The 10142-nt window shown below is 37.4% G+C and overlaps 2 protein-coding genes across 2 annotated transcripts; one reads left to right on the forward strand and one right to left on the reverse strand.

The window, feature by feature from the left end:
- Positions 1-6: 6 nt before the first annotated feature.
- LOC136265590 (uncharacterized) lies at positions 7-6470 on the forward strand. The gene is made up of 6 exons (XM_066060459.1): positions 7-370; positions 2123-2245; positions 3216-3275; positions 5740-5813; positions 5869-5971; positions 6173-6470. The coding sequence occupies exons 1-6, from the start codon at positions 113-115 to the stop codon at positions 6380-6382; spliced, it is 828 nt and encodes a 275-aa protein (XP_065916531.1). The 5' UTR covers positions 7-112; the 3' UTR covers positions 6383-6470.
- Positions 6471-7028: 558 nt separating this feature from the next.
- On the reverse strand, positions 7029-8731 carry LOC136265953 (eukaryotic peptide chain release factor subunit 1-like). The gene has a single exon (XM_066060895.1). It carries the CDS (start codon positions 8475-8477, stop codon positions 7191-7193), a length of 1287 nt encoding a protein of 428 aa, XP_065916967.1. The 5' UTR covers positions 8478-8731; the 3' UTR covers positions 7029-7190.
- Between the last annotated feature and the right edge of the window lie 1411 nt (positions 8732-10142).

Below are 10142 nucleotides of genomic sequence, written 5' to 3' on the forward strand. Positions count from 1 at the left end.
AGATGGCTTGAGGCGTGTCTCGTTTGGCTGTAATTTGAACCTCCTATATACACGTGCGCGAGTTTGCCGATTCAGTCGTTGCTGGTCAAGGTACTGGTGCAGTACATACAAGATGTTAACGGTGCTGCTATTTACTACTATGATGATGATGTTACTGCCGCCCTCGCAACAAAACGACCAATGTAGTGACGCGATCGATCAGTTCAGTATACAGGAATCTGTCCAGCCGTATTGCCAAGCAATACAGCATAGATTTATAAACGACCCCACTTACAGGATTAATTTTCCACAAGCAGAAGTTGATCGGATTTGTAACGATGTCGTTTGCGTGGGCGTGCTCCAGCAATTAGTAATTTCTTGCTCCACTTTCGTAAGTTCATTATAATCATTATTCGATTCGTCATGTATGCGGTGCTTTTCCATTTGGGGAAGGAACAATTTGGTATGCAACAGTTGTTAAACTTGTAGAAAAAAACTCCCAGGTCACCGCCTGGCCTGGGATTTTTTCTGCACTTCAGCACTTCAGCACAGTTTTAAAAAAAAGAAGGTAACTCGCTACATATTACATAAAATTATTACTTGCAACTGAACTAATTAGTTACAGTTACATATTACCCATAAAATAAAGTAACTATAAATTACAATACTTTGTGTCCACAGCCCGAGGGGTCGCTAACGCCCACGCAAACTTCTAAATTGTGTACAAGAGTCCAAGTATTAAGTTTCAATGCGTATTTCTGCCTTATTTCAATAAATATTCATCTCACGTCTTAAGGCTGTGGCGAGGGGTAGCTAACGTCATGGGACTCTCGTACACTATCTGTGAAACCAATTATATATGGTTTCACAGATAGTGTACGAGAGTCCCATGACGTTAGCTACCCCTCGCCACAGCCTTAAGACGTGAGCAACTACCACCTTATCATGTGACATGATTGCACTGTTGGACAATGTGTAAATCTTGGTTAACTGGTGAATAAGTTTTATTCAGTAGGCTTTTTTACTTTGTTGTGGCTAGACATTACTCAGTGGATTACTAACGAGACTAGTAACTTTGTTATAGCGCACTGGCTAGTGACTACTTCCTCATGCAAAACTATAGGCCTTGAACTACTGATTAAGTGAAACAGACACCTCATAGACTAATCCACTCGAATCCAGTGAGGCAATAGCTACAAGCGGACGAAATTTTCCACTGCCGGAATTTCTTATTTTCCATTGATAAGTATCTAGTTACGCAAAATAGTATTACTGGAAAGTGACAGTCTATTTAAACTCAACAACTTACAAGAACTATTTAAAACCTTCCTCAGAATGCCTGAGCATGATTTCTAAAGACTGGTATTTGAAAACTAAGAGTGAGTGAGGAATGCTGCCGTTTCCGATCCCGTATGGCCTGGGGTTATATCTATGGTCACAACACTATATAGATATTAAATATATAGCTAGCTATGATACACCCCCCTCCCCCGGCTGGCACGTCACAACCATAATATGCATGTGCTATCTGCTATTATAACTACCAAATTGGTGCTATACAACTAGGCATGAGTGAATGCATCATGCATGCAAATGATTTTAATCATGCATGCAGCATTATTTAGTTCAAATGATTTGGTATATCACTTGTTCATGCAGAGTGTAATATTGATAGAACATGTATAGCTAGCCAATTATAATTTCATGGAGCCACATGGCTGTTCTTGTGCAATAATTTGGCTTGACAAATTTTATGCCGAGTTTCAAGAGTCTATAGATAGATAATAAACAAAACCAAAAATGGTCATTGTTTTCCTTCTAGAACCTTTCACACACATAGGGACTACTATGACATACATTTTCCAAATTATATGCATTACTGTACTGTATGACTCATACAGTACAGTAATGTAGCTAATTGGTACAGTATGGAAAATACAGCACTTGTCAGCACTTTGATCCTCACACAACGCAAGTATAATATGTTATAGACATAATGCACACACATGCTATAATTTTATGTTTGTACATTTTGGTGTAGTTATTTTTTTGTGGTTTGTATGGTTTGTAAAATTTTAGTCAACACTTGGCCCTTAATCATTGTATTGTATATAGATCTTTCTTCTGTCTTGTTCTTGTGTAGGCGCAGAAGGACATCTTTTGTCTGGACTCTCCAGCAATAATTGAATTGTTGTGTAGTAGTTCTAGCACCACAAATTGCTACTCTTCATTAGTTGGTCAGGGAGTGATTGGCTACCCACAACTGGTTGGTCACTGGGTGTGCTAGTGTATACATTGTATGTGTGTTGTTTACATTGTATGTGTGTGTTGTTTACATTGTATGTGTGTGTTGTTTACATTGTATGTGGGTGTGCTATTTCAACAGTATGTTATAATTGTGAGTTGTCTGAGGATCTGTAATTGACAACAAGCATAAGTATATTCTGATATGTGTAGCATGGCAATCTAAGGCTTGCTGTATGCTTTGCAGGGCCATGCAGACCATCTTACACAGAAACACACACACATTCTATTTTAATCTCATGGCTATAGTTAACAAGGATGGACTTATATACTCACTTATAGGAATGATTATTTATTCTATATTTTCTAAAAGGAATTTGACATGGATGATTTAATACAGCTGGGTTATATACGTTATGTAGTTTGTATGCATCATGTGTATCCTTTACTACACAAATATGAGTTACTTTACTATGTAAATTAACTGTGTGTGTATCTTAACTTCACAAATTGAAACTTTGGGCGCAATTAGCTGCTAGAATATAGTAATGAACTGATAGGCAAATTGTGTGTATGTGTGTGTGCGTGCACGTGTGTGTGTGTTTGTGTGTGTTATCATCATGATGTAATATTAACATGACACATATATGCACCATACATTTAGTTACTCACTACAGAAACTGTATTGTCATGATGTGTTATGTGTTATGAATATGTTAATTTGCACTTTCCATACAAATTAAAACATCAATAGTCCATGGCTTGTACTGTACGAAAATATGGCATTCAGAGAGTGAGGGTATATACAGTGTCAAGATGACTAATTATGTACCAGGGTTTTATCTCTGATAATTTGTGTGTCTGCTCTTTTTCCTAGTAAAACATACAATTTTCTTATGAATGAGTTGAACAGTGTTGTAGTTTTATATGGCAGGGAATGGTTCATGGTATATAATAGTATTATGTTGTATTTTATGTTGATTTTTTTATAGTTTAAGTCTTGTCTAGATGCCCTCTACAATGCTGAGAGCTGTCCAGATGATTGCAGAAATGTGAGCCCACTATTAGGGGATTGTGAATGTACTACATGTCCACAGTGGTGTAGCCTGGATATATAGTACGGGGTTTGGGGACACAGTCTTAATCAACTTTTAAGTATTAAAATTTAACACTTTCTGGCATCAGACAATAACTTTCCTAACAAAACACACTAGTCTGGAGCACTCAATGACTCAATACATTGACAATTAGTAACTTTTCTCAGCAATTCTTAGGAACAATATTGCAACTATAAGGCAAGCAGTTATGTGGTAGTAAATTTTCATGCATGAATTACCAACATGTGGCAAAATTGGCACTTGAAAGCAACTTTATGTGAAACAAATTTTTGTGGTATACTGTGGGGAAATAACTCTTGTGTTATAACCTGAGACTTCTTGTATGTAACTCTATGTAGTCTACCGTAATTCACTTTATTTTTGTGCAAAAATTTTTCGTATAAAAATAGTTTTGTATGATTTACATGAATGACTGCTCTATTAGAGTAGTTCATTCTTATGAAAAACTTTTGTGTAAGAAATTTTTGTACAAGTTTTGCACACAAAAAGTATTTTATAACAAAAAAAAGAGCTTATAGTCAATTTGTATTCACCTGGCCCCCACCAAACAAAGAGGTGAACATGTGTTCACTCCCAATGGTTTTGTTCCATACTTTCTTGCTGTATATATAAGCATGCTTATACGCCTGAATTTGTTGGATATTTTTATGTCCCATAACTCACTTGTTCTTGCTCATATCAGAGCATTTTTTATAAACTTAAGGACTTCTAACATCATTGCAGTCATTTCTTGGCCACCACCTTTGATTTTATGGATAGGAAGAAAGAAAAACAGTTCTATATTTCAATTTTTGTATTCGAAGTTCTATATCAGGTTGCTAGTTATAGAACAACATGTGAGTCAACCTTGGCAGCAGTATAGAATGGTGAATGGGCAACAAGTCACTAGATAGCCATACAAAGGTACTTTTGGATGCGTGCAATGGTTTGGCCCTGGCCAATTATACCAGCATAACTTAAAGCATAATAGGTAACCAAAAGCATAAAATGTTATATCAACATTATAATTATATAGTGTGACTAGATTTCACAAAACCGATCCAAATCACACATCAGGCAAAATCAAACTAACACCACCAGTAGATAGCTAGCATCGTACTACTAGTTTTGACACTATTCAAACTACTCGAGGCTGGTTTTAACAGACATCTTTTCTGGGTAGTGCTTGTGAAGGGCCTGGATTGGCAAGAATCAGTGGTTTACTGGTGGATGGCTTGATAATGTTGACCAAACATTTTTCTGTGCATATCAGCCAAAGAGGCCAGCACATCTCATGTCTGGACTTCAATTGTGGTATACCTCCTCCATTATCTCTTGCCCACCCCACCACTCCCCCATCCTCCTCCCCTTTGTAAGCACTTGTGTCTACTTTGCTCATCCAACTGCTCAGATTTTCTATCTTATTTGGCAGGAAACTCTACAAGCAGCTACAAGTATTGAATCAGTGGTCTGAATGATGCATCTCTTGTGTAAATTTCATATGTGTGCTTGCTATCCTTGGCAAGTTATGCTGACTTGAATTCTTTAAAACTGTTTATCTCAAAACTTCTAATGTGCGATTTAGATCGTTTTTCCAAAATTCCAGTCACATATAGAGATGATTTAAAAAAATTATAATGCAAGCATAATATAGAAAGCAAATAATAAATACCATACAAATTTTTATTGCATTTCTTGTAGCTAATATTATGAAGTTAACTGTTTCTTCACACTTTACAGAAATAAGATAATAATCACTTACTCTAATACAACAGTCTTGATAAGCTTTAACGAAACAGTCAGCTAAAGTATAATCTCAATTGGATTTCAAGACTTCTCCATAAGACTTCTCCATAAGACTTCTCCATAAGCTTCCTATCCTATTGGATTTCAAGACTTCTCCATAAGCTTCCAATTGTTTAGTGCATGTTATTATCTCAGGTTGTAGACAGCTCCATATACCAGCTAAAGGCAGTGTTGTCACAAAATATAGCAAGCAAAACAGTGAGTGAGAGACTACCATAGGATGAGGTGAAGAGACTAGTGTTATATTATATCTTGAGACCACTCTTAGAGTACTTACTTCTCATATATTATGACTATATATGGATCCATCTTTAGCCTGAGGTAAATACTTATGGAGAAGTCTTGAAATCCATTAGATTTGCCATTGCACCTGTCCAGGAACACTTACTTCTGGCCATTTAGTGTCTTGTCACCTACTCACTTTTATACATTGCCCCAGTTGCATCATGTGCCATTACCCAATGTAGAACTATAGCCGCATAGTTGAAAACATCTTCCCACACAATGTTATGTATATGTGTATTGTGTGTGCACCTTAAAATTTTGAACATTCATGCATGACTTTGTTCTTGATATTTATGTAGAAATATTTAAATGTTTTTTGCTTGTGTAGATACTTATGAATGCAGACTGTTGCTTTGTCAGTTACTATGCATTTATGATCGATACCTTTGTTGACAATGGGGGGTGAGTAATTACTCTTTGTACTTACTGTTACATAAATGTACTTGTATGCAAACAGGTTTCCCATATTTGAAGTCAGAACACTTACTGAATCAGTATGGGACTGGTGTAATTTGCCAACGATTGGAATCTGTCCTGGTGTAAATTTGACAGACACTACCGTAAGATTTCATGTCGTACAATTATGTCAGCACTTATATATGTAACCAATATCTTCCAAGCCTTGCCACATTATTTGACATTTTGATTTTGTTGTATGTTATCACTCGAGTTGTGTGGGAAAGAGTCTGTCTGTGTACTTGCTACTCTGTTTTAATACCAGATTTGAAATGCATTCATAGTTGGTATGTGTGTATTTATAGATGAGAAATAACATCACTTGTGATCCAGTTGCTACTTTTCCTCCTACTGATTCACCTATCAACATGTCCACTAATCCAACGGTGTCCACTAATCCAGGAAATATGGAGAGAAATAGTACAAGAGGTGGAGCATTAACACTAACTGCTAACTTTAGTGCGACAGTAGTGTTTGTTCTCTTGGTTGCATGTGTACTGTGGTTTGTTATGTAATAGGAGAGAATTCAATTTTTTAATGAAAATATTTAGTATCAGATTTAATGTACAATTGAGTTTATGTCTAACAAAAATACATCATTTATATTGAGAATGGTTTTTGGAGGACAAAAGTTTCAGTTGAATTACAATAAGAGAAAGCCAATACTTGACAATGATTGCTCTAATTGTACTCAAGATCACTAGGCGATTGCTTCTACTCTGAATCATCATCATAAATTTACTTCTTATAGCTAAACGATTGCTCAATACAATAACACAGACCAGAAGTAAACACTAAACAATACAGAGATGAGTAACCCTGTTTAAAGGGACTATATAAAGTACCACTATATCATTTTTCTATCTTTCCCATTTTTTCTGTCAGTGTATTGTGATAATTTAATTTAAATTTTCGATTCAAATTTGCAATTGTTTGAATGTCTCTTAAAAGATTGGATATGTGTTGGTTGTATATCAGTTACACAGTTTCAACACTTAAACCTGAGATGATCAAGTAAATGCAAAATTAATGCTATATATAATTGTGGCAATAGCAATAAATTTTCTTGAGCTAAAAGGTCTTGGAGTGCAGTGGTTAGGGCAATTTTATGAATTACAAATAGGTATGAGTATTAAAGTAGAGTATAGTATTTAGTTACGAGCATGGGTATTTATGGCATATGAACCAAAACACTGTGTATAAAGTACAAGTGAATGTTTTAAGCCACAAATGAATGTTGGAATGCAGCCAAGCCATATTTGCCAAGTCTTCATCATCCACATCTAATTCCATTAACTGGAAGCCCTACATGGTATCATAAAATTACTGGAAGTCTACACAATGTTGTAAAATTCCTCCGATTCCTCCAGACACTTTGCAGAACTGTGAACCCTCTTGACTCTTATCAGTAACAATCTCAAGCGTGACACCAAAATCTTTGTACTTGTTTGCAAGCCACTCCAGGAGTGAAATCTTCTCTACCAGCTCAAGTTCAACACCGGTATCTTTGTCCAAGAACTTTGTCTTGTCCTTCTCTTGTTCAGGATTCAAGTATAGCAAGACTTCTTCATCAGATTGATGATTTTTCAAGATGTACCGGGTGATGTCCAAGTTTTCCCAAACAATCAGTGTCTCCATTGCACCCATCTCTAAAGCCTTTAGAACATCTACTACACCGAAACAGAATCTTCCTGTGTCTTGTGAGATCTCGTCAAAGTATCGGCCAATCAACTTTTTCTCTTGAATAAACTTGACATTTGCTAAAACTTCAGCAGAAAATTCAATGGCTTGGTTGAAGCCATTTTCACCTCCATAAGAAACATCAACTGTTTTGAGAACTTTTCCTTGCAATCTTGGATCAAACATGTCTGATTGTCCAAGTTCTGTTTTGAAGTCGGCAGGACCTGCAAGAATTAGTCCAGTAATGTTTGCTTTATCGTTTGTGATAAACAGTTGAACAGCTACCTCTGAAATTTTCTTGATATACTCATGTCTCTTCTCCATTCGTAGACGAGCAAAACGCAATGCAGACTGATCACCCCTGCCATGTCTCTTTGGCAAGTCGACTGTAAACTTGTGCAAGACATCACGAGTGTTTCCACACAATGTACCAAACAGACAACCATTTCCATCCATTACAATAAAACCAAACTTGTCATCATCACTCAGTAAAGCATTCAGTGCCTCAGTATGGAACTTGTTGTCGCAGACATATAAAGAGGTTATAATTGACTTGAAGGGCTCAAAATCAATGTTAACTTTCTTTTCCTTGCCTTCCTCTGTTACAATAGTGCCACAATAAATGACAAGGCCATTTGTGGGGACCTGTGGGTAAAATTTTAGCCTGTGCTGTACAGATGTGATGACCCCTAACATGGACAGTCGTCCAGTACGGCTCTTGATATTGGCTGCTGTGCTAAATTCATCAGCCAACATTTTAGACACTCGGGACATTTGATCCTTGGGTGGGATAATTAGTGATATCATAGTACTGGGGCCATTCCCGCGCGCCGCTTCGACACTATTGATCAGCTTCTTGATCTTCCACATCTCCACACTTCTACAGGTTGAATTTTCTGTTCCGAGTAAATCACCATCACTAGACGCCATAACATCTGTTCCAAGAAAGACTTGAGATTGCGCTACAATTAACCTTCGATTGAACGATCACTTAACCGCGGATCATCGATCATGGGAGTTTTAGGGTAAGTTAGTAACCCGTCAAGTATCCGGCACCCTACTACTACCTATACTTCACGTGCAGCCTGGTATATTGGTTATTAACTTTATATGGCACTCAGCTTATCTTTCAGAAGAAATAAGACTGTTGCACCATATGGTACGTTGCACCATCCACTTGCAAATTCAAATGTCACGTGATAACAGTTGCTAATTGTTTCGTGCACCGCTAGGTCTTTATCACCTGGGAAGTGGAGTTTAAAAATCGAGGGTGGATGTAGGATGGGGGTGGATGTAGGATGGGGGTGGGGACTACACATAGTGATTGATTACTGCCAGCCCGAGTGCCAGCCTACTTACAGGCCAGTCCTTAGAGGGATAGTTGTCTAATAAGTTGAGCAGTCAAGATGTTTAAGTACCGGCGGCTGAATGCAGAAGCCGGAAATCCCGAATCCCATCTAGTGTGGCTCCTCAGGCACATGCCTAGACTCAGTGGTGAGTTGCCTGTGCGGGCCATCGCCTGCCTGACCGCCTCTGGCTCAAGTTGGGAATTTTTTTTCTACATTCAGCATAGTTTTCAGTTACAGCTAGGTTTATTGTTAACCTCCTTGCAGGTCCTTAGAGGGATAGTTGTGTCTAATAAATTGATTGTGAATCACCCTCTGACAATTGGCAACTAGCTACTGTTCTTCCTAGCCAGAGACAAATACAATACACATAGCCAGCTAACCAGACAAGGATACAAAACAAATACACATGATGGACACTTTTTAGTAATATCAAAACACATGTATGCCATAATTTGCAACAACTTTAAGGCAAATTAGCTACAAAGATGAAAACAAAAAAGAATGACTGTTAATAACATCAAGAGTCCATAATAATGGACTCTTGATAACATTGAACAGTAAAATTATCATCATTAGTAGTCCATTCCACAACTGTGAGGTCCTGTAACGAAATATTTCTGTGAAAATGTTAGGTATCTAAGTAGATTAGCAAAAAAAGAGCATGTTGCTTCTAGATCTAGTATCATGATGGTGCATGATGCCTATACCAAACAGAATAGGTGGTTGCAGTGGTATACACAGCAAACAGCAGTATGCGTACACGTAGATAGCAGCTATAGTATTACAACAGCCTATGCATGCAGAGTTAGTGAAAATCTAGCTGGCAACATGATGACACTAGTACTGAAGGCAGTAGTAGTTGAGTGTATAAGCAATGAGTGCATGGTTGTCCCAGGGTGCAGCTAAACTGAGGCAGTGGCTATCTTTTCTCAGTTCACAAAATCAGTAGTATGAAGTGGGAGAGCAAGATCGAGACTGATCCTTATTTATTACCCGCCATGCACTGTAAGTGCATAAAGTGCAATGTTGTTGTGATGTAGAATTCCAAATGCAAGTATTTAATCTAGCTATAGTTAGCTATGACTGAACTTAAAATACTATTGGTGTCACTACTGTACACATGGTGCTAATCTATAAACGGGCTGATGTATGTTTATGATAGAGGTGTGATTGTTGACCCCAGTCAACAGATTGTGCTGGCTGTGAGCCTGAAAGCAATCCTGCATATGCTTATATAATGTTGAGT

This window comes from Dysidea avara, chromosome 9 (assembly GCF_963678975.1).
Source record: "Dysidea avara chromosome 9, odDysAvar1.4, whole genome shotgun sequence".
NCBI classification, from domain to species: domain Eukaryota; kingdom Metazoa; phylum Porifera; class Demospongiae; order Dictyoceratida; family Dysideidae; genus Dysidea; species Dysidea avara.

What these genes read in the sequence shown, in the direction of transcription:
- LOC136265590 (XM_066060459.1), top strand. Translation starts at nt 113, where the DNA reads ATGTTAACGGTGCTGCTATTTACTACTATGATGATGATGTTACTGCCG. An exon ending in ACCTTTGTTGACAATGGGGG is followed by an intron (nt 5,814 to 5,868) that starts GTGAGTAATTAC and finishes GTATGCAAACAG; the next exon opens with GTTTCCCATATTTGAAGTCA. An exon ending in TAAATTTGACAGACACTACC is followed by an intron (nt 5,972 to 6,172) that starts GTAAGATTTCAT and finishes GTGTATTTATAG; the next exon opens with ATGAGAAATAACATCACTTG.
- LOC136265953 (XM_066060895.1), bottom strand. Translation starts at nt 8,477, where the DNA reads ATGGCGTCTAGTGATGGTGATTTACTCGGAACAGAAAATTCAACCTGT.